The sequence below is a fragment of the Chaetomium tenue genome (assembly GCF_020726465.1).
Source record: "Chaetomium tenue strain MPI-SDFR-AT-0079 chromosome Unknown F5144scaffold_3, whole genome shotgun sequence".
Lineage (NCBI taxonomy): Eukaryota > Fungi > Ascomycota > Sordariomycetes > Sordariales > Chaetomiaceae > Chaetomium > Chaetomium tenue.
The window spans coordinates 1-20,965 of record NW_027117331.1 but is presented as its reverse complement, the minus strand read 5'-3'; the positions used below and the strand labels follow the sequence as shown (position 1 = coordinate 20,965).

Here is a 20,965-nt window from a genome sequence, read left to right as displayed (position 1 = left end):
GAGTGTGACTGTGCGCGCTAAAAACTACCTCGCAAAAGTAAGCTGCATGGCAGGCAAGCTCCGTCGATGCCAAGATCGAACTCAAATCCTCGTGGGTCGTGAATCCACACGGTGGGTGCGCCCACATGGGTCGAGATGAGATGACCGTCCCCGCCCGAGACGGGGTGACCATATGGGCTGAGACGAGGTGAGGCGCAGCTGAGCTGTCAGGCTAGAACCCGCCGGCTGCTGTACTAGGAGGCATGGTTCGTTTCCTTTAAGTCTCCAAGATGGTCTTCGACCTTGGTAGTTTCCCCCACTTTAGCACTTTCGATTCGCAGGGACGCGCAATTACTCCGCAACCCACGACGCAGGTACACGACTTTCTCCGCAACAATGGGATCTGTAGCATACGAGCCCGAGGCGCTGGTCTTTGACCCGTCACCGCTCTTCTCACGACGCGTGCAGCGTTGGGAGCCGGGAGCCAGTACGTCGACTCGGCGGAGAGACCCGTAGTTCACGGTTCGTGATGCTGACGACGTGCAGTCCGCAGTCTCCTGCCTCTTGAAGCCATTCCGGGCATGATCTCCCTGGTTGCCGGTATGTTATATTCTCGTCTCACTCGCCGCCCACCAACTGACCATACAGGCAAACCCAACCCGGACACCTTCCCCTTCTCCAAGATCTCCATCACCGTGAACGGGCCTGAGGAAAAGACACTGGTCTTGGACGGAACCGCGCTGAGCGAGGCGCTCCAGTACGGGCCCCCGGCGGGCCACCCGGGGCTCCTCAAGGTTTGTGCCTCGTCGCGGCATCGAATGTAGCTTTGGGGTTAACACGCGTAGTGGTTCCAAGGACTGCAGCAGGCCGTACATGGCATCAGCAACTCCGATAGCTGGACCTGCTGCGTCGGCAACGGCAGCCAGGAAATCATCCACAAGGCCTTCCAGGTCTTCACTGACCCGGGCGACTCGGTGATGCTAGAGACGTAAGTCCACCCTTACTTACCTTACTTGAGCCGTAGCTAACGATTTATAGGCCCGCCTATCCGTGAGTTTGCTGCCTACGTTGTTTGATTTTAGTTGACTGACACATCCCAGCGGAGTCTCATCATTCCTCCGGGCAGACGGCCATGACCTGGTCGAGATCTCCTCGGGGGCAGAAGGGGTTGACCCCTCTGATCTTGAGCGTGTCCTTTCTGCGTGGCCAGAACACCGCCCCCTTCCCAAGGTTCTCTACACCGTCCCGACAGGCTCCAATCCCACGGGGCGCTCTTGCTCTGAGACCAACAAGGCGAGAATGTACGCAATCATCCTGCTTCTTGCCGAATATTACTGACAGGTACAGCCTCGCTCTCGCCAAGCGCTTCAACTTCATGATCTTTGAAGACGACGCGTACTTCTTTCTCAATTTTGAGGAGGACCAGTCCAAGCGGGCGCGCAGCTACCTTGCCCTGGAGCAAGAGGTCAACGGCGAGACCGGCCGCGTTATGCGGTTTGAGTCGCTGAGCAAGATTGTCAGCTCGGGTATGCGGTTGGGCATCCTCACGGGGCCGACGCCGGCGGTGCAGAAAGTGGTCAAGATTACCGAGAACGTCAAGTAGGTCACCTTGCCAACCCACAGCGGCAGAGCTAACTCTCGGTAGCCTCCAACCATCGTCTACCACGCAGGTATTGGCTCTAACCCTCTTCCGCCACTGGGGCTATACCGGGTTTGTCGAGCACTGCGCCAAGGCGGCCGAATTCTACCAGCGGAAGCGGGATGCCTTTGCCGCCGCAGCCGACCGCCATCTCCAGGGGCGGGCCACCTGGGAGGTCCCAACGGCGGGCATGTTCTTCTGGCTGAAGCTCCTGCTCCCGTCGGGCACCGACAGCTTCGAGATCCTCAGCAAGAAGGGTATCGACAACAAAATCCTAGCCATCCCCGGCATGGCGTTCCTGCCCAATGCCCGCAAGGCGTGCCAGCTGCGTGCCAGCTACAGCCTGGTGAGCGACTCCGACATGGACGAGGCTTGCCGGCGGATCGCCAAGCTGGTTGATGATGCCTGGAGGGAAGAGTTTGCCAACAGCGCAAAGCACGAGGCCCAGGCCCCTGTCCCCACAACGACCATGAAAATTACGGCTTAGATTGGGTTACATGTATGATAGATGCTTCAAGTTCTCAGGCCTTCCTTGGGTTTTTTTTTAGTCAGCCCTAGAATTCTAGGATATACGGGTTTTCAGATCAACAGATATTTTCGAATCAATGGAAAATTTGCAAGTTACAAGTGCAACGGTAGCATCGGGGAATGGAGACTCGCGCATACACAGGTAGCGAAGTCGCTTACAGGCTCCTCTCGTAATTGCTCGTGTTCGTCGGCTGCTCGTCTGCTCGTAGTGGCTCGCCTGCACTGCTCACCCCAGAAAGACCGGAACCCAGAATCTAGATGCGTTCCAGTCAACCAGTACCACCTTCCTCCTATCCGAACTGCTGGGGGCCCGTGGAACCCCCGAGTGTCATCGCTCGTGGGGATGCTCCACCTCCCGTCACATCCCTGGGATGATCTGCGTGACGGGGGCGTGGGTGGGCTTCTCGAAACGACCACGTTATGGCGCTGCTACCTTAAAGCGGTCCCCGGGCAAGATCGTCAGATAACCTCCCGCCGCATGGCGTGATCTTGGCGCCACCTACCTTATTGCTCCGATGTGCGAGGGGGCGTTCGCCGACATGGGATCCGGGCCGTTTAGGGCGGCAGCGTCGTCTTCGCTTATGGTTGGCCTCCCAAGCGGTGCCCCTCACATTCTGTCAAGTTGAGGCTGATCGGAAAGCTTAATTGCCCTGGCGTTGTTCGGAGGAATCCTCCCTTGGAATCCTTCCGCTCCTCTCGGCGCGGTGAGCAGTTGAGGGCTGTGCCCCTGAGCCGCCTGCTACGGCATTCCGACCACGCCCAGCCAATGACCAAACCAGCATCGGTTTTTCAACTCCGAGATCTTACACTAGTGCTCTCCGCAGCCTGCAACTAGGAACGTCAACCGCATCAGGCTGGCCTTGGTTGGCGGATGCTCCCAAGGGCAATGCAGCGTTCCCGCCGGCGGCGGAATCGTACCCCGTATCACCAGACCTCGTCTCTCTTTACTGTTTTGAGGCCGCAGGAAGCTCGGTGGCCTCCGCATGCCAAGGCGCGGCCGGTGCTAGTCAGAGCTTGGCAATTGCAACGTCGATCATGGAGCGAGGATCGAGTCTGCAGGCTCTGGTGTCGAGCTCTAATTCGCATCGCGCTTCTGCGCTCCAAGCCACCGGAGACTGCTGAGCTGTCCCCCTACCGCATGGCTGACCTGATTCGGCGCCGCAGAAACCAGACGTACAGGGGTTGGCCAGCCCACAGGCATAGTAACCACCGCTGACCCTAAATCTGCCGAAGTTGTCAAGGGGAAGATGCAATTTAGACGTGTCAGACGGCTCGGACGTTTTCCCGACCGCTGTTGAGTCCTAGGATCTGGGTACAATCTGCGAGCTGACTACCGCTAACATGCTCGCCAAGTAGAATATCTGAGGCTGAAGGGTTACACGAGGTACGATGCCGAAAGGGCCATGCTCTTGGACCTGCAGTCAGCTGGAGCCTAGAGCCCTGCGTCTTTTTTTCTGAATGCTACCCTGCAGCGACCTTGCGGGTGTTAAGCATCGAGCCGTCAACATCGGCGAGCAGACCTCATGCGTTCGCGTGGCTGAGAGGTAAACCTCGGAGGGGTTGAGTTCTGGGGACGGAGAGCAAAGTGCTCACCAAGAGCGTCGCCGTCGACTCGTCGGTGGTTAAAAGACTGGAGATCCGTCCACTATCCGACCGAAAAATGTAGAATCTGTACCCCAGAGCCTCGAGTGAACTGCCTTGACTGCTCTTAACTACTTCTCAACACAAAGTCTTGATCATGGGCTCCCTCGCGGTTTCAGGGGTCGACTACCCCTTCGACAACATCATCGATGCTCTCAAGCACACTGCTACCCACACCACCGAGGGCATCATCTCCTACTCGCCCGCCGGCGCCGGCGAGGCGCCCGTGGCCCGCACCGTCTCGTACCGCGAGCTGCTAGACACGGCCGAGACCAATGCCGGCAAGCTCCAAAAGCTGTCGGCTACGAAGCCGGGCTCCGTTGTGCTGGTCCACTTCGACGATGCGCTCGAGACCATCGTTTGGTACTGGTCCGTCCTGCTGGCTGGCGGCATCCCCGCCGTCACCAGCCCGGCCATGTTCAGCCAGAACGAGGCCGACAGGCAAAAGCACCTCAGCCATCTGTACAAGACCTTCAACGGCCCGCTCTGCCTCACTCGGCGCGCCCTCCTCGAGCCGTTTGAGGAGCACGTCTCGGAGAAGCGCATCGATACGCTCGCCGTCGAGGACTTTGACAGCGAGCCGGCGGCCACCTCTACGCGCCGGGCCTTCAAGCCCTCGGCCGCCGACGTCGTGGCACTCATGCTCACCTCCGGGAGCAGCGGCAACGCCAAGGCCGTCCCCCTGAGCCACGAGCAGCTTTTTGCCGCCTTCCGTGGCAAGACCGAAGCCGCCAACCTGACGTTTCCCGACAGCCCCTTCATGTCGTGGGTGAACATGGACCACGTCGCCAACCTTGTGCACTGCCACCTGTTTGCGATCGTGTCCGGCGTGACCCAGATCCAGGTCCCGGCCGCCAATGTGCTTGTTGACCCCGCCCAGCTCCTCAACCTCATCAGCCGCCACCGCGTGTCGCGCACCTTTGCCCCCAACTTCCTCCTGGCCAAGCTGCGCCGGCAGCTCGAGGCCGGCAAGACGGATACCCTTGATGCCGACCTCAACCTCGAGACCCTCTTCCTCGACACTGGCGGCGAGGCCAACGTCATCGAGGTTTGTGCCGCCCTCCAGCCGCTGCTGGCCCGCTATGGTGCCCCCGCCGACGTCTTCAAGCCGTCCTTCGGCATGACCGAGACGTGCGCCGGCTGCATCTTCAACACCGAGTGCCCCAGCCGCGACCAGGCCAACAAGAGCGAGTTCGCCTCGCTCGGCCAGTGTATGCCGGGCGTGCAGATGCGCATCAGCCGGCTCGACGGCGCCGGGGACGCGGCCACCGGTGAGCGCGGCAGCCTCGAGCTCAAGGGCGACATCATCTTCAAGGGCTACTACAACAACACCACGGCCACCACCGACGCCTTCACGGCTGACGGCTGGTTCCGCACCGGCGATCTGGCCTACCTCGACGCCAGCCGGTGCCTGCACCTTGACGGCCGCACCAAGGAGATGATCAACATCAACGGCGTCAAGTACCTGCCGCACGAGCTGGACGCCTCGCTCGAGCAGGCCGAGATCCCGGGCGCGACCCCCAGCTATTTCTGCTGCTTCGGCACGCGCGATGCCGGCATGGACACGGAGGCTGTCGCCGTGCTCTACCTGCCGTCCTACGACCTGTCGGACGATGCCGCGCGGTTCGAGACCCAGCGCAACATCGCCCGCGTCGTGAGCTTGCACACCCGCTCCCGCCCTCGCGTTGTGCCCCTCCGGGCCCAGGACATGCCCAAGTCCACGCTTGGCAAGCTGTCGCGCGCCAAGCTCAGGACTGGACTCGAGAGCGGCGCCTTCAAGGCCCAGCAGGAGGCCAACGACGCCGCGGTCAAGCGGTACCGCCTGGCCACCCGCAGCGAGCCCGAGAACGAGGTCGAGACGGCCATCCTCGACATCGTGCGCCAGCAGCTCGAGCTCAGCGCCGAGGACGACTTTGGTGTCAACGACTCGGTGCTCGCCACGGGCGCCACCTCGATGGACCTCGTCGCCATCATGCACCGCATGAACAAGCTGCCTCTCCTGGCCGCCCACCCCATCAAGCTTACCGACCTTCTCAACAACCCCACCATCCGGGGCTTGTCGGTGCGCATCGCCAAGTTGACGGGCGCCCTCGTCGAGACGGACAAGAAGCCGCACGAGTACGACCCCGTGGTCACGCTGCAGCCCAACGGCACCAAGACACCGCTCTGGCTCGTCCACCCGGGCGTCGGTGAGGTCCTCGTCTTTGTCAACCTGGCCCACCGCATCCGCGACCGCCCTGTCTACGCCTTCCGCGCAAAGGGCTTCAACGCGGCCGAGGGCGAGACCCCCTTCAAGACGCTCGACGAGGTGTTCCAGACATACCGCGACTCCATCAAGAAGCGCCAGCCCCAAGGCCCGTACGCCATCGCCGGCTACTCCTTTGGCGGCATGGTCGCCTTCGAGATCGGGAAGCTGCTCGAGGCCGAGGGCGACGAGGTGGCCTACTGCGGCAGCTGGAACCTGCCCCCGCACATCAAGTTCCGCATGCGCGAGCTGCTGTGGGACGAGTGCGTCATCCACCTGTTCTACTTTGTCGGTCTCATGGACGAGGCGACGGCCTACACGCACAAGACGCAGCTCTGCGAGCTCAACAAGCAGGGCCGCCGCCTCGACGCCATCCGCTACCTGCGCCAGCACTCCGATGCCGCCCGCTGGGACGAGCTCGGTCTCAGCGAGGAGTACTACCTGCTGTGGGTCGGCCTCGCCAGCAACATGCAGGGCCTCGCCGTCGACTACGAGCCCTCCGGCAACGTCAACTCCATGGACATTTTCGTTGCCGACCCCCTCAGCCACGTCGCCAAGGACCGCAAGGACTGGATCGAGACGCGCCTGTCCGCCTGGAAGGACTTTGTGCGCACCGAGGTCCGCTTCCACGACGTCCAGGGCGCTCACTACACCATGCTGAACCCCGAGTACGTCGCCAACTTTGCCGAGACCCTTCGCCGGGTGCTGCGGGAGCGTGGGCTGTAGGCGGTGGTTGAACGACTTTCTTTTGTTACATCGGCTTTCATGTCTAGATTGTCCTTTTCTTTTCTAGACTGCTTTCCATAGTCCGCTGTTGTGGTAGTGCGCTTGTACCGAAAAGATTCTTTTCAATAGATATTGTTCCTAGGCCTGCTTGTGATCGACTTGCTAAAGTGAACTTATCATGCCCATCCTCAACCCGGTTCGGAACCGAAGAGCCGACGGTGCCTTTGAAGCCGCTCATGCTCATGCCTGCAGCTGCATAATTCAACCGGTCTGTTGGCAATGTGGCTAAATGCATTCATGGCCTGTTAGAGATTAATGTTCATGTGTGGCCTTTCAACAATTCTCATGGGTACGGCGCAACGTTGGCTCAAGGGCAGTGGACAGTGATTGGGTGAATTAGGTTCATTCGTCATGCCGTCTACTGTTTTTTGATACCCAATATCTCCTCTTCGCTATTCGACAGACTGCCGAGCCGAGCCCGCTGGGACCGCGTGGGACTTCTGAGATCTTTCAGAGCCACGCCCGATCCCCCGATCGTCTGCAAGCCCCCGGTCCCGCCGGTATTGTTGTTGTAACCGTTGTTGTAACCGTTCCGGTACGCGTGGCTATGGGACGAGGTCATTTCAAAGAAGCGCGGGAACCACTTCCTCATTAGCCCGTGCAGGGGCGGGATCGACGCTGTAATGATGGCCAGGTTGCATTCGATGGTGGAGTAGACAAAAGCAATGTTGTAGGTCGGGTCCGGGCCAGGGTCCGGGGGCGGGTAGTACAGCTGGTAGAGGGAGTGCATGCGGAGGATGCTGAAAATGGTTACACTGGCGCCGGATCTGGTCAGCCGTCGATGGATGGTAAGTAAACACCCAACATGACTTACACAATACCCGAGCACAAGAGGCAGATGAGAATCGCCTTGAGCTTCCTCGGCAACTGAAGCCCCACCACAATCTTGACAGGGATCGCGAGCACGAGAATGTCGGTGAGGACGGTCAGCCCGGACGTGATGAGATACTGCAGCATCATGTTGTTGCACGTGCCCGGCACCGCCGGGTTCCAATACTTGTGGACGGGCACGCAAGTGAAGATGGAAGCAAACAGGACGGCGACCATGAGGCCGATGTTGGACCAGTTCAGGACGTGGATCGTCCGTCGCAGCAGGGGCTGGTGCCCGCCAAGCCTGAGCAAAAAGAACAGGACCGACGACTTGACCAGGGCCAGCTCGGGATTGTAGAGCATCACTACAATGTAGTTTATGATGCCACTCATCGTGGGATCGGTAGGCTGCGTCGGGAGCTGGTATACGTGGACGCCGAGGTACTGGATCTTCATCATGGCAAACGAGAAGAAGGCCTCGACGGCCGCCAGAACCTGCCTTCCGATTAGCGCGCTACAAAACAGCCGGCAAGGCAGCAACATACGGTCGCCAAAACGATAAAGGCATCGTCAATTCCAAAAAGCCTGGTCGTGGCGCGGTCGTAGAGGCGGAGCCCCACGAGCAGCACCGAGACAGCGGGGAAGAAGAAAAGGATAAAGAAGCCAAACTGCTGCAAGCCCGTGGTTGGGTAGCTGGAGAAGTCGAGCGAGGGCGGCGGGAGATCGGGGGGCGGGGCGGCCCCGTCCGCTTGTCGTGCTAGCAGCAGCAACCCTTGCGAGACGGCGGAGGAGAACTGGGCCATTGCCAATGGTTGCGCAACGTGCGGACCCGGAGCAGATCGAGCAGATCGCTGGATCCCCGATGGGATGGGCACAGGGTCTTGCGGATATCTATATCCATCCCGGCAGCGATCCAACACGATGTGCCAAGGGCAGGATCGCACTTTCTTTCGGTTTTTTTCGAAGGATGGATGCAGGGTGTTCGCTTCGCTCGTCTGCGCACCCTTCTATGCAGCAACTAGACTGTCTTTGGCAACCGAACCAAGAGACTGTTTCACAGGGTACACGGAATTTCCGGGTTGTATCTGCGCACGGGCAATGGGTTCGTCCCCTGGGCCCAAAAATCCCACATGCCCAGACTTTATTTCCTGCAGGGCAAGGGGGTTTCTCGCTCCATCATGCAGGTGCTCAGGGCCTGGCCGACTGAAGCGGGATTGACCACCCGATATTCCCCCATGCACGGCTCCCGATGGAACGGTCCCAGGCACGGTGGCGGAGAAATTGGTTCAGACCCTGTTCGGACCGGTGAGTTTGTTACCAGGTTTTCTCTTCACTTCTGCGTAGGGTTACCTTGAGTGAGGCGCGTTGGCTGGCCATTTATCCAAGAGACTCATAATGGACTAGTTGGCGGGTTTTCTCATGCTGAGCGAGCTCCCCGGAGATTGGATCCAACTACCCGGCTTGGTGGTGTTGCATTCCGTCTGGGCCTATCGCCCGATCGAGGCAGATATCGTACAACCCGTTGGTTCATGGTGACATTCTGGGGTAAATATCCCACCGGCGTTGGATTTTAGCCCCAAATAATGGTGCCTGGATTCGCATCCTCTGTCGACAGCCATGGACGGATGAACGGCATGCAGCAGAATCCCGCGCTGCTCGTACCAGTCAAATTCCCGCAAAACTCGGTTGCTCGGTTCTCGGATCGACGCCTCCCATCCTCTCCTTCTCCGTTCTGTCCAGCAACTGGCGATCCTCTCGACATCGGCGGGTAACGAGGTTGCCAAGATGTCGTCGTCTTCTCACCGTGGTCGCTCCTTTTGGGCCGCTTTGGCCATCACGCTCTTTTCTGGTTTCGCTTCTGTTTCTGCTTCGGGGAAACAATGTCAGCCGGTGCCAACGTACGACTACATCGTCGTCGGCAGCGGTCCGGGCGGCGGTCTCGTGGCTAGCAATCTCGCCTTGGCCGGACACAGCGTCCTGCTGCTTGAGGCGGGTGCTGACACCAGCGCCGATGTTGCCACCTCTGTCAATGCCCTTTCCTACCCCCAAAATCCCAACTACCAGTGGTCCTTCTTCGTCAAGCACCACGCCGATGCCGAGGTTGAAGCCCGGTACCGCCTGCTCACCTGGACGCTGCCCGACGGCACCTACTGGGTTGGCCCCAAGGCCGATGCCCCAGCCGGTGCGGTGCTCAATGGCGTCTGGTACGTGCTGTGAATGCGAATTGGTGTGTTGCACGCTTACTGACAGGAGTCAGGTACCCGCGTGGCGCGACTCTTGGCGGAAGTGCCATGGTGAACGCCATGGCCTCGGTTCTTCCCAACGACGCCGACTGGAACAAGATCGCCAAGTTGGCCGGTGACAAGTCTTGGTCGTGAGTCGATATTCACACTGCGTTTTTGTTTTTGTTCCCTTGTCTAACTGCCGCAGGGCCGAGGAGATGAGGAAAGTGTTCGTCAAGATCGAGCAGAACTTGTACCTCAGGTCGAATGAGTCCAGGGCCGGCCACGGTTTTGACGGCTTTGTGCAGATGGGCCAGGGCGATTCCAACTACTACCTGCAAGAGCCTGGCCGTCTTGCCCTGTTGTCTCACCTCGCAGAAGATCTCGTCGGCCACCCCGTGGACCAAGCGGCCGCGCTCGACTACATTGAGCGTGATGCCAACTTCCTGGGTGCGTCCCGGGACAAGGCGGCCGAGCCTTTTGGTCTCCCAAACCACTACGACAACATTGGCCGGCGCTGGACTCCCCGAAACCTCGTCAAGAGCACCATGGCCAAGACATCCAAGTTGACCCTCGAGACCGAGTCCCTGGCCACCAAGATCTTGTTCCACAAGGGCAAGGCCGGGTGCACGCCCAAGGCCAAGGGCGTCAGCTATCTCCAGGGCGCTGGCGTGTACGGCGCCACGTGGCAGTACAACAAGGCCACCGCCCCCAAGGGAAAGCGGATGCGCGCTTATGCTCGCAAGGAGGTCATCATCAGCGGCGGCGTGTTCAACTCGCCCCAGCTTCTCCAGCTCAGCGGTATCGGCAACGCCAAGCTCCTGCGCTCTCTGGGCATCCCCGTCCGCGTGGATCTCCCCGGCGTTGGCGAGAACCTCCGTGACAACCAAGAGCTCCCCGTCGCCGGCCTCAGCCCCGTCAACATCACCGCCGCCCCCCGGGATCCGTCGTGGGCCCTCTGCACCTTTGGCGCGCCGGGCGACCCGTGTCTCGCGCAGTTTGAGAAAAACGCCGGTCCGTATGCCGCGCCGTCTGGCAACAGCGAGTGCTCCTTCATCAAGACGAAGCACAGCCCCGACGGGAACCGCGACGTCATCACCTTTGCGTAAGTACACCAGAACATTCGAGTGGATTATACTAATGTGACCCTTAGCCCCCCTGGCGTCTTCCGCGGCTTTTCTCCCCCGGCCAGTAACATGCTTCCCATGGACAGCCCCGACACCCTGTGGCGCAGCCTGGCCCGCATGAACGTCCAGAACAATGCGGGTTACGTCCGTATCAAGTCCGCCGACCCCACCGTCATCCCTGACATCAACATCGCACAGTACGAGTCTCCCCGCGCAGGCGACGTCGACCTGGGCGCCATGATTGATGCCGTCGCCTGGGTCCGCCGCAACTTCCTCTCGCTCCCGGCCCCGTACGGCCCTGTCACGCCCACCGAGCCCCCCTGCAACGCCGGCCTCACCGCCGACGGCTACTGCAAGGACCCCGAGGAGGACAGGAAGTTCGTTTACGAGCAGACCTTTGGCCACCACCCCGTCGGCACCTGCCAGATCGGCAAGAAGGGCGACAAGATGGCCGTCGTCGACAGCAAGTTCAGGGTCTTGGGCGTCAAGGGCCTGCGCGTCGTCGATGCCAGCGTCTTCCCCGTTGCGCCCGGCGGTTTCCCCGTCCTCCCGACCTTTATGGTTGGCCAGAAGGGCAGCGACGCCATCCTCGCCGATGCATAGTTATGGAGTGAATGGGAGCGGAGCCCTGGGGTGCGCGTGGTCTCGCGAGGGTTGTCTTCTTTGTCAATAGTCCGGATACGTAATATAATAATCTCGAATGCCACATAGCTTTTGGGTGTGCTGAGCCTGTCTTGGCCTGCCCGCTTACATTTCGAACCATGCCCCAGAATAGGGGTCTAGCCCGATATTCGTGACACCTCAAGGTATCTCAACCTGGACTTTCACCCCAACTGCAATTCGTAAGTCTCGGTGCTGGGTATCGTTAAATCCCTGCCCACATGCCTCCTCGTCTTCTCTGCTGCTGTCTACTGCGCATATTCCTCACTCGGGGAATGGCGGAAATTACGACGGCGCGTCCGATGTAACCCCAGCTTCTGTTGGGAAATACATTTCGTTGAAATCAGGACCCGAACATATCGACTGTTTGGCGTCAAATATCGACAACAGCTGTTGGAGCAACCATTGCGGCGAGCGGAGCGCGAACGGTGTCTCATCTGGCTGCTCACCTGCTGAGTAAGAGTTGCAATGCCCATCTTCGCGACGTAAGCGAGACTGCCCTTTGATGCCCTTCGGCCAGTGTGGGGCGTGAAAGTGCAAAATTCTTTGCTGTGCCCCTTTCTCGCTTGAAGTACCTCCTGCACCGAAACCGAGTTTGACAGGAACCACACGCACGGTTTATGGGGTCGTACGGTATCATTACACAATCTTCGGGAATAGTAGTAATAAATGCCTCCTCTGTCCCGATGCCCTCCATTACCGGTGTCTATTCTACTTGTACATAACCCCAAGATCCAGAGACGCCGCGCTATGCACCTCCCATTGCTATCAGTTTGAGGAGTGGGGATGAAGGAAATGAATAAAAGTAGTGGGGAGCGTAACACTAAAATACATCACACCAACACGGCCTTCTTGGACGCCCCCGTCCTCAGCTTCATCAAGAGATACACCAGGGCGTACGAGCTGATCGCGTAAATAACGACGATGCCCGCGTCCCGCCAACCGTAGTAGTACTCGTGCAGGTTTATGTTCTTCAGGTACACGCTGCCGCTGCTGTACGGGCACACCTCGCACTGGGTCGTGGCATCGGGGTTCAACAGGATGGCACCCTGGCCCATCTCCTGCAGGTAGTTAGCGAGGTACTCGCCGCAAGTGCCGTTGATAGGGTTGAAGAGGGCGAGCTCGCTCGACGTGCAGGTCACCTTGGTGTCCCAGATGGCGAAGACCAGGATGCTGCCCATGAGGTAGTTGAAGGGGTCGAGCCAGTAGAGCCAGTACCGCCAGAAGGCCTGGATCTGCTCGTATGGCACCAGCACACCGCAAAAGGACATCAGGGTACCGATGACGATGGGGTTGATGAGGGCGGCAAAGAGCTCGTTGGGCGCGCAGGCCGACTCGAATTGGCCGATGCCCGTGTAGATGAACTCGAACATGAGCACGACGAAGAAGATGGACCCGGCCCTGCTCACGTGGTGGGGGAAGCCGACGGTGTAATACCAGCAGAAGAAGTAGAGGACCGCGCAGACGCAGAGATACGGCACCTCGGACACGACTACCCCCGTCACGAAGGCCACCCACGAGTACATCTTGGACTTTTTCTCGCGCGTCTCGAAGATGTTGCGGCGCTGGATAAAGAGCGGCTGCAGCTGGTTGATGACGCCGGGGGCCACGAAGATGAGGTTGAAGGCGGTGAAGAGGCGCATTTGCAGGTCCGTGACCGACTCGCCGATCTGCCAGAAGGTAAAGCCGTTGAACAGCGCGCCAAAGGTGTGTAGCGCGACCTTGTTGTTGATATAGTCGGTGTTGCGGTACAGCGACAGGCTCGTCCGCTGCGTCACCAGCTTGATCTGCGTCCACAACGGCGTACCAAACTCGAAGCCATCATCGGTCGTCTTGGGCGGGAGTGAGGCCGCCTCCGCGGTGATCTGGTCGAGCTCCGCGGTTACCGCTGCATGTTCCGGGGAGGCGAGCCACACCTCGCTCCAGTCTTTGCCCTGCGAGAGAGACCCAGACACGACGTCGATCATGTGCTCGGCGAGGTTGGTCTCCTCGGGACACGGAGCGCCGTAGCGATCGAAGTAGTTGCGAACGGTCCGGCCGCTCTCGCCGATATCGCCAAAGTAGACCGTCTTACCGCCGCCAGCCAGAAGCAGGAGAGTGTCAAAAACGGAGAAGACTTGGGCCGACGGCTGATGGATCGTGACAAGCACGGCCTGGCCGACGTCGGCGAGCTTGCGCAGGAAGCGCACCGTATTATACGCCGACTGCCCGTCGAGGCCCGAGGTAGGCTCGTCGAGGAAAATGAGGATGCTCGGCTTTGCGACGAGCTCGACGCCGATGGTCACACGCTTCCGCTGCTCGATGGTTAGGCCGGCGCCAGGCTGCCCGATCAGCGTGTCGGCGAGGTCATTTAGCTCAAGAAGGTCGATGATGGTATCCACATATCGGAGCTTCTCCTCGTGCGGGACATCCCGGCGCTGGCGGAGGAGGGCCGAGAACTCGAGGGCCTCGCGTACTGTGGCGAATGGCTCATGGACGTCAAGCTGCTCGCAATAGCCGGCCGAGCGCTGGAACGAGATGGGTAGCGGACGGCCGTCGACCTGAATGGAGCCGCGGATCGTGCCCTCGGTCTTGCGCTGGGCTAGCACATCGAGCAGCGTCGTCTTGCCGGCCCCTGACGAGCCCATCAGCGCGCCTAACATGCCCGGCTTGACCCAGCCCTGTACGTTGTCGAGCAGGAGCCGGTCACCCTCGTGCGTCTTGACCGTGTACGACAGGTTTTTCCACGTGAAGAGCGACGTGTTCTTGATGAGGACCTTCTCAGCCACGTCGTGGTCGCCGACGGCCGAGGGCGACAACTTCTCGCCAGTCGCAGCCTCTTCGTCCCGCAGCTCGGCGGGGACGAGCCTGGCGCGCTCGCGGGGGATCAGCAATGTGGAGCCGCCCTCGGACGCCGCGCGCCAGCGCATGGTCGCGACCACGGTGATGGTGACGTAGAGAGCCCACCAGGCCAGGACAATACCGACGTTCCTCCAGATATGGCTGTAGCTGTAGGTCAGCTCGTCCAGGTAGTCGTCTCCAGTGAACCAGGTCTGGCCCTGCTTGGCCCCGGCGACGCCGGCGCAGGACTGGTGGGCCGGGTCGTCGTAGCCGGGACCGTTGGGCACCAGGCTATTGCCGACGCAGTCGATCGTCTTGCCGTGGTACTCGTTGGAGAGCAGCGCGTTGAAAGCGTAGGCGATCGGGTTGATCCAGTACAACCACACGAACCAGGGGTGCATCTGGGTCTTGTGGATCATGTAGCCCGTGTACATCATGGCTGACGTGATGGTGAGCCCGGAGATCTTGGCGGCGCCGTTGAACTTGGCGAAGGATGCGCCGATGGCGCGGAAGAGAGCGGTCATGCACTGGCAATGTTAGCGGAAGAGCACCCAGCTCGGTAAGGGGCTAGTGCTCACCATGGTTGCCACCACCAGGACAAGCCAGTACGTGAAGAAGGCAGTCGTGGTCGCGGTGAAGCCGACCATGAAATACAAAATGACGCTAAAGCCCGAGACCTGGAGCAGGATGAGCGGGATGTCGGCGGCGATCTGAGCGATGCAGAAGGCCGCAGGGTGGTAGAAGCCAAACAGCTTGTGTTTGACCAGAATCGGCCGCCCGTTGAAAGACGACGTCACCTCGCTCATGGAAAGTAGCGAGTTGTAGAGCAGGGAGAAGAAGAGGGCACCGCCTTTGAGAAACACGCCACCCGAATTCCCGGGCGCGTTGTAGAATAGCGAGCCCATGATGACAGCCTGCATCATGGTGAAGGCCTGCTTGAGGATGAAGGTCACCTTGTCGCCCCAGACGATCTGGTATTGCCGCTTTACGCAGGCCATCACCTGCATGGGAAAGCTGACTGTCAAGGCGCTGTCTTTGGGGAGGCGGTGCTTCTCAGCGGCCACGCTCTGCTGAAAGGCTTTCGTGTTCTCCCTGGCACCGTCGCTCGTCGGGTAGCTGTACTCGGCCTGCATCGGAGGGAAGATGGCCGAGGCCTCGTACTGGGCCTTGAGCGCGTCGGCGTTGCGGGGGAAGGTCGCCTCATGACCCGGCTTGATCCTGCGCTCCGTGGGCACTGTGACGCCGGTCAGGAAGTCGGCCACGTTGGCGCCCTCCTGGCAGACAAAGCCGAGAGCCTCCATGAACGGCCGCGCCTCTTTTGCCGGGCCGTAGTAGATCTGCTTGCCGCCGTCGAGCACCAACACCTTGTCGAAGAGGTTGTAGATGCCGTTGCCGGCCTGGTACAGTGTCGCGATCGAGGCCAGCCCGAGGGTGTTGGTCATGGCCCGGACGGACTTGGCCCACTCGAGGGCGCTGAACGGTTAGCGGGGAGGGGGGTACTTGGGGTTACGTAGTGACTTACTTGCTGGCGTCGAGCCCGCGTGTGCTGTTGTCCCAGCAGAACACGGACCCCCGCGTGGCCATGCACTCGACGATGGATACGCGCTTGCGCTCGCCGCCAGACACGCCACGGATGAATTCGTTGCCAAGCTTGGTGCTGTGCGTGTGACTGATGCCCATGGACTCGAGGAGGTAATCGCGCGTCTCCTTGCGCGCCTTCTCGCGCGAGGCGGTGTCCCCGGAGGAGTCAACCGGAAGCTTGAGGCGGGTCGCAAAGTCCATGGTCTGGTCGACGGTCAGGGACGGGAAGAAGAGCTCGTCTTCGGTGTTCATGACGATCTGGCTGCGATACGGCCCGGCCTCGGCAGCGGGTATGGAACCGTAGTGGACGTCACCCTCGACGCTGGAGTATCCCCGGCGCCGGTTCGCGAGCGTGCTGAGCAGCGTCGTGCACCCGGACCCGGGCCGGCCGAGCACCAGCAGCATCTCGCCGGGTTTTACGCAGCCATGGCTGCTGTCGAGGATGGTCTTGAGCGCGGGCTTCCGCCGGGCGTCGCGCAGCTTCTGGGCCACGTTGTACTGGGACATGAAGTTGTCATGGATCGTGGCATCCGCGGCCACGGCCTTGACGGTGAGGTTCTTCCAAGTGATGCCAAGACGCCGTGGCTGGAAGTCGGGGAGGTGGTCGGCCTTGGGGAGGCCCGGGGCCTGGAGGGTCCACGGCTGGTCCCCTTCGGACGCCGTCATACTGCCGCTTGATCCCGGCATGTTTGGATCTTGGCGGATGAGAACAGCTTACAGAGTACATTTCAAGAGAGAGAGAGCCGCTGCGAGGAATCGGGGAAGCGTGATTGTATTTAGCACGCACTTGAGGAGGAGGACTCGCGTCACCCGCCTCTGCCATCCCTTTTGGGACGTGATATGTAGGCGAGGCCGGGTGGCTTTTTTCGAAATGCCGCTGACATAATCGCTGCGGGCATGATTGGGCACTTACCCGAGTTTGTCAACTTTGCTGTCAGAGTAAGCCCGTAAAGAGAGCTGCGTCATCACCTGCGTGTTTGCGGCGGCATAAAGACGGCTCAAGAACTCGCCGCTGACAAAGCCTGGCGCAGCAAGCCGCATGTGGTCGACGCGAGCGACACGTTTCAGCCATAACGCGGCCCACCACCGCTGCTGATCAAGGCGAGCAATTCAAATCTCGTTGGTCGCGGACCCCATCGAAATTAGTGAACACCACAGACAGCATATCTTGTGCATAGACGCCCAAAACCAGGATGAGGAAGAGGGCCTGCGACTCATGCTACCAGCGCAAGGTATGCCCAATGCCCACCTTATTCCCGCCTTAATTTCAATCAAAGAAACGCTGACCATCTCTGGAGATCCAATGCGATGCCGCTAGCCCACGCTGCGACTGGTGTCGCCATCACGACCTACCCTGCACTTTTAACCGCCCAATATCGACCAGGCGGAGGGGCAAGGCGAAGAAGTATGTGGCCATGGATGTATCTGTGGGCGAAACTGACATTGGTAGGCCCGCGAATACCGTGGAGCGGGTCGAGGTTGAGCAGCCCGAGATGGAGATGGAGATGGAAGACCCCGGGCCGCCTGTGCCCGTACCCGTGGCTTTTGACACCGTCCCCTCGCCCCTGAGCTTGCCGGACGCCCCTGTGAACTGGAGCGCGCCTTTTACGCCGTCCTCCACGGCCGACACCAACCCTTCGACCTACGGCTCCCCCAGCTCCAGTCTTGTGACCTCCCCCAGCTACCAGCTCTCGGAGCACTTTGTAGAATCGCCGATCCGCGCCGAGTCCCCCGCATCCGTGCAGGGGCCAGCCTTTGGTAAGCTCCACTTCGCCGGCCGGCATCTCGGTGACATTAGTCTCCACAACGGCATCCCCTTCCTCTCGAGCGAGGGGCAGAAGTGGATCGCCTCCCGGACCGGCGAGAGCGCTCCGCTCCAAACCCTCTCCGTGGCCCCACCCCGGCGCCACGGCGGCGTCCACCCGGCTTTCTGGTGCGCCAACACGGTCCACAGCGAAGGCATGCCACTCCCGGACCGCCATGTCGTGGAAGAGGCCCTGGAAATGTTTACCTCCAACCCCTTCAAGCGCATCTGGCCCGCCGTAGACGGCATTCTCTTCCGCCAGACCATCGACGCCGCCTACGACACTGGTGCCGGCCGCTGTTCCCTCGAGGCCGTCGCCGCCCGCGCCTGTATCTTTTCCTTTCTCGCCCTGCTGTCCCTGCACCACATGTACCCCAAGTCCATGCCCACGCTCGACAGCGAGGAGTGCGCCGTGCAGGCCCAGCATCTGCTGCCCCAGGTGCTCCACGAGACCTCCCTCGACGGGCTGCAGACGTGTTTCATGCTGGTAGGTGACCCCGGTGACCCCGAACCCAAAAAGAACGAGACTAACCTCTCAGGCTCTGTACCACCTCCTACTCGGCCAGCTGCAAAAGGCCGCCGTCTTCCACTCGGTCGCCTGCCGCATGATGTTCACCCTCGGGGCCAACACCATCGTCGTGCCACCCTGGTCGTCCCTCGCCGGCCACGACTGGCGCGTCAAGAACCAGCTGCGCAAGCTCTTCTGGATGGTGTATTGCAATGACAAGGAGATCTCGCTGCGCACCGGCCAGCCCCCGTCCATCAACGACGACGACTGCGACCTGACCCTCCCCCAGGGCTACCTCGATTTCAAGTATGTTGACGACATACCCGAGTTCGAGCATCTGCTCCTCGACGACACCGCCGCGCCCCTGCTGCCCGGCGACGTGCGCCTCGACATCATCAAGTCCCGCACGTACACGCTGCTCTACTCGGCCAAGGCCATGCGCAAGTCCGACGCCGAGGTCATCCGCGACATCCGCCAGCTCGACGACGAGCTCGAGGCCTGGCGCCTCTCGGTGCCCGCCCGCTTCCGCCCGTCGCTCTCCCCGCGCGAGGAGCTACCCCGGCCCGACCTGTCTGAACCGCGCCGCATGGAGCGCTTCATGATCCACGTCGAGTACCACCACCTTGTCGCCACCATCCACGAGGCCACAGGCCGCTGCCGCTCCTGGACCGCCCAGCAGAGCATGGAGGGCGTCCGATCCAGTCTGGCCCTCGCCGTCGAGGCCAGCCGCTCCACCATGGTCTACCTCCGCGCCAACGTCCACCACCTCATGGGCGAGGTCTTTTGGTATGTATTTCTTTGGGTGTACGTCGCCTCGCTAACCCTCCCAGGATGGCCGTCTTTTACCCCATCTCCGCCATCTGGACCATATTCTGTAACATCATCCACAACCCGCTCCAGCCCCTTGCCGACGCCGACCTCGAGCTGCTCAACGCGGCCCCGCAGCTTATCCAAGAGATGCGCCTCCGCCGCCTCGCCCGCGACGAGATGACCCACATGAAGATGGTCGACGACTTTGTCGCCGAGCTCGCTCGCCTCGCCACCCGCGCCGTGCTCAAGGCCCGCGCTGACGAGAGGGCCTTTTGCTAAACAAGATCTCCTTTTTTACGATAAAAATACAACGCCCGCTAGGTCCTTTTCGTTATGGCGCCCGTCAAACAGGATTGCTTCTGGGATGGTGTTTTGATTTATGGTGTTTGCTGTCATTACCGACTCTAGAAGCGGTGCGGATACAAAGGTACAAAAAAAGTGTGCGTCGGACATAGACAGTCGATCGAGGTACCCTCCACTCTGCCGAGACTGGGAAGGCTACATGTAGCAGGGGGCGCATGGTAGACGGGATGCCTAGGTAGACGCAGTCTGAGGGACTAGCACCACAAGATTCGTGAACCCGTCGGGCTGGTCAGGGCCAGGACCAGGTGTAAGACCATAGATGAAGAGAAGACAACCCCGACAAAAGCTCAATGGGAGGGAAGAGGATACAAATCAGGTACCTGGCTCTGTTCTTTCAGCGTAGCGTATGAGTTGCCGCAGTTCTATTCCTTTATTGGACGATGCAAACAGCCCGCGGTCCCGGTGGGAAACTTCTGATCACCTACCCTTTTAGGACACGGTCGGCCCTCTACCGTTGCTAAGAGCCTAGCGTGCATGAGAGGGTGGGATGGCCTCCCAAATTGCCCAAGGAAGTGCAATCCCTTGTCGTTTATCACAGTGGCGGAGAGAATACCTCGGGATCTCCATCATAATGAGGAAGTGAGGTAGTTAGGTACTGCTGGGTGTGCCCGCCTACTCTACTTTCGCGGGATCCGTAGTACAACATCTGCTCTCACTCTCTTCCAACCAACCTCCCCTTCCCCGCTCCCTTGCCCCTTTGCTGTCCCATTTCCCCCTTGGTTCCCACTCTTGGCCACGTTGGGATCACGACTGTCCTTGGCATCAGCAGGCCATTGCATAATAGTTATTAGCGACATCGCCGTACCTGTCAAATCAACGGAGGACCAGGCATGGGATAAACCGGCTTGGACTCGTCGTTGTATATGTTGTATTGGACGCCTGGTTCGTCCTTGGTGTAGAGCGAGGTTCCCACCACGCCGGAAGGGGTGTCATTGCCACCGCCAGTAATCTGAATGTTGGTGCATTGGGGGTAGAACTGGGCGCCACCAACGTCGTAGGCAGAGTGGAGGGCCAGGATTTCGTGTCGGAGGACGTAGTTGCCGGCCTTGATGGAAGAGGGAATGGTGACATCCCAGTCTCCTCCTGCCAGACGCAGTTGGTCGGCGGCCCAAACACCAGAGGTGCCACCACCAGCGCCATAGGAAATCTGCCCTAGCTCCGCGATCTTGAACCATTGAAGCTGCTCCTTGTCCGCGGTGACGCAATCTCCGTTGCAGGCCGCCAAGTACGTGAATATGGGCCCGTGGTGCGACTCTGGCCAAGTCGTCCAGTGCAGCTTGATGGTGCTGCCGGCAGCGACGGGGACGGGGTAGATCTTGGAATTGGTGGCATTGACCGAGCAGATGATATCTGGACTGTCCACGTTGTTGCCATAAATAGGCCCGGTATCTGTGTTCCAGGCCGGCCAGCTGATGGTCCCTTGGTCAGGCACCCACGGTGCT

The 20,965-nt window shown here is 60.3% G+C and overlaps 7 protein-coding genes across 7 annotated transcripts; 4 read left to right on the top strand and 3 right to left on the bottom strand.

Annotated features, from left to right (window-relative positions):
* Positions 1 to 375: 375 nt before the first annotated feature.
* On the top strand, positions 376 to 2,105 carry F5144DRAFT_600529 (TdiD protein; the record flags this gene model as incomplete). The annotated part of the gene is made up of 8 exons (XM_066791079.1): positions 376 to 466; positions 526 to 579; positions 628 to 773; positions 825 to 967; positions 1,018 to 1,029; positions 1,080 to 1,280; positions 1,327 to 1,578; positions 1,625 to 2,105. The coding sequence occupies 8 exons, from the start codon at positions 376 to 378 to the stop codon at positions 2,103 to 2,105; spliced, it is 1,380 nt and encodes a 459-aa protein (XP_066644022.1).
* Positions 2,106 to 3,623: 1,518 nt separating this feature from the next.
* Positions 3,624 to 7,193, top strand: F5144DRAFT_151989 (uncharacterized protein). The gene has a single exon (XM_066782477.1). It carries the CDS (start codon positions 3,885 to 3,887, stop codon positions 6,756 to 6,758), a length of 2,874 nt encoding a protein of 957 aa, XP_066644021.1. The 5' UTR covers positions 3,624 to 3,884; the 3' UTR covers positions 6,759 to 7,193.
* On the bottom strand, positions 6,968 to 8,594 carry F5144DRAFT_153308 (uncharacterized protein). Its single transcript, XM_066782478.1, has 3 exons — positions 8,174 to 8,594; positions 7,633 to 8,123; positions 6,968 to 7,573 (listed from the first exon to the last, which is right to left on the bottom strand). The coding sequence occupies exons 1-3, from the start codon at positions 8,429 to 8,431 to the stop codon at positions 7,177 to 7,179; spliced, it is 1,146 nt and encodes a 381-aa protein (XP_066644020.1). The 5' UTR covers positions 8,432 to 8,594; the 3' UTR covers positions 6,968 to 7,176.
* An 819-nt stretch (positions 8,595 to 9,413) lies between these two features.
* F5144DRAFT_487535 (uncharacterized protein) lies at positions 9,414 to 11,580 on the top strand (the record flags this gene model as incomplete). The annotated part of the gene is made up of 4 exons (XM_066785615.1): positions 9,414 to 9,832; positions 9,886 to 10,002; positions 10,059 to 10,955; positions 11,004 to 11,580. The coding sequence occupies 4 exons, from the start codon at positions 9,414 to 9,416 to the stop codon at positions 11,578 to 11,580; spliced, it is 2,010 nt and encodes a 669-aa protein (XP_066644019.1).
* An 890-nt stretch (positions 11,581 to 12,470) lies between these two features.
* On the bottom strand, positions 12,471 to 16,725 carry F5144DRAFT_591085 (ABC-2 type transporter-domain-containing protein; the record flags this gene model as incomplete). The annotated part of the gene is made up of 3 exons (XM_066790223.1): positions 12,471 to 14,984; positions 15,036 to 15,675; positions 15,980 to 16,725. The coding sequence occupies 3 exons, from the start codon at positions 16,723 to 16,725 to the stop codon at positions 12,471 to 12,473; spliced, it is 3,900 nt and encodes a 1,299-aa protein (XP_066644018.1).
* Positions 16,726 to 17,054: 329 nt separating this feature from the next.
* F5144DRAFT_151679 (uncharacterized protein) lies at positions 17,055 to 19,471 on the top strand. Its single transcript, XM_066782476.1, has 5 exons — positions 17,055 to 17,270; positions 17,337 to 17,443; positions 17,489 to 18,329; positions 18,382 to 19,136; positions 19,181 to 19,471. The coding sequence occupies exons 1-5, from the start codon at positions 17,232 to 17,234 to the stop codon at positions 19,437 to 19,439; spliced, it is 2,001 nt and encodes a 666-aa protein (XP_066644017.1). The 5' UTR covers positions 17,055 to 17,231; the 3' UTR covers positions 19,440 to 19,471.
* An 860-nt stretch (positions 19,472 to 20,331) lies between these two features.
* Positions 20,332 to 20,965, bottom strand: F5144DRAFT_485489 (glycoside hydrolase; the record flags this gene model as incomplete). The annotated part of the gene is made up of 1 exon (XM_066785504.1): positions 20,332 to 20,965. A coding segment is annotated over one exon (634 nt), but the record flags the coding sequence as incomplete, so codon positions are not given.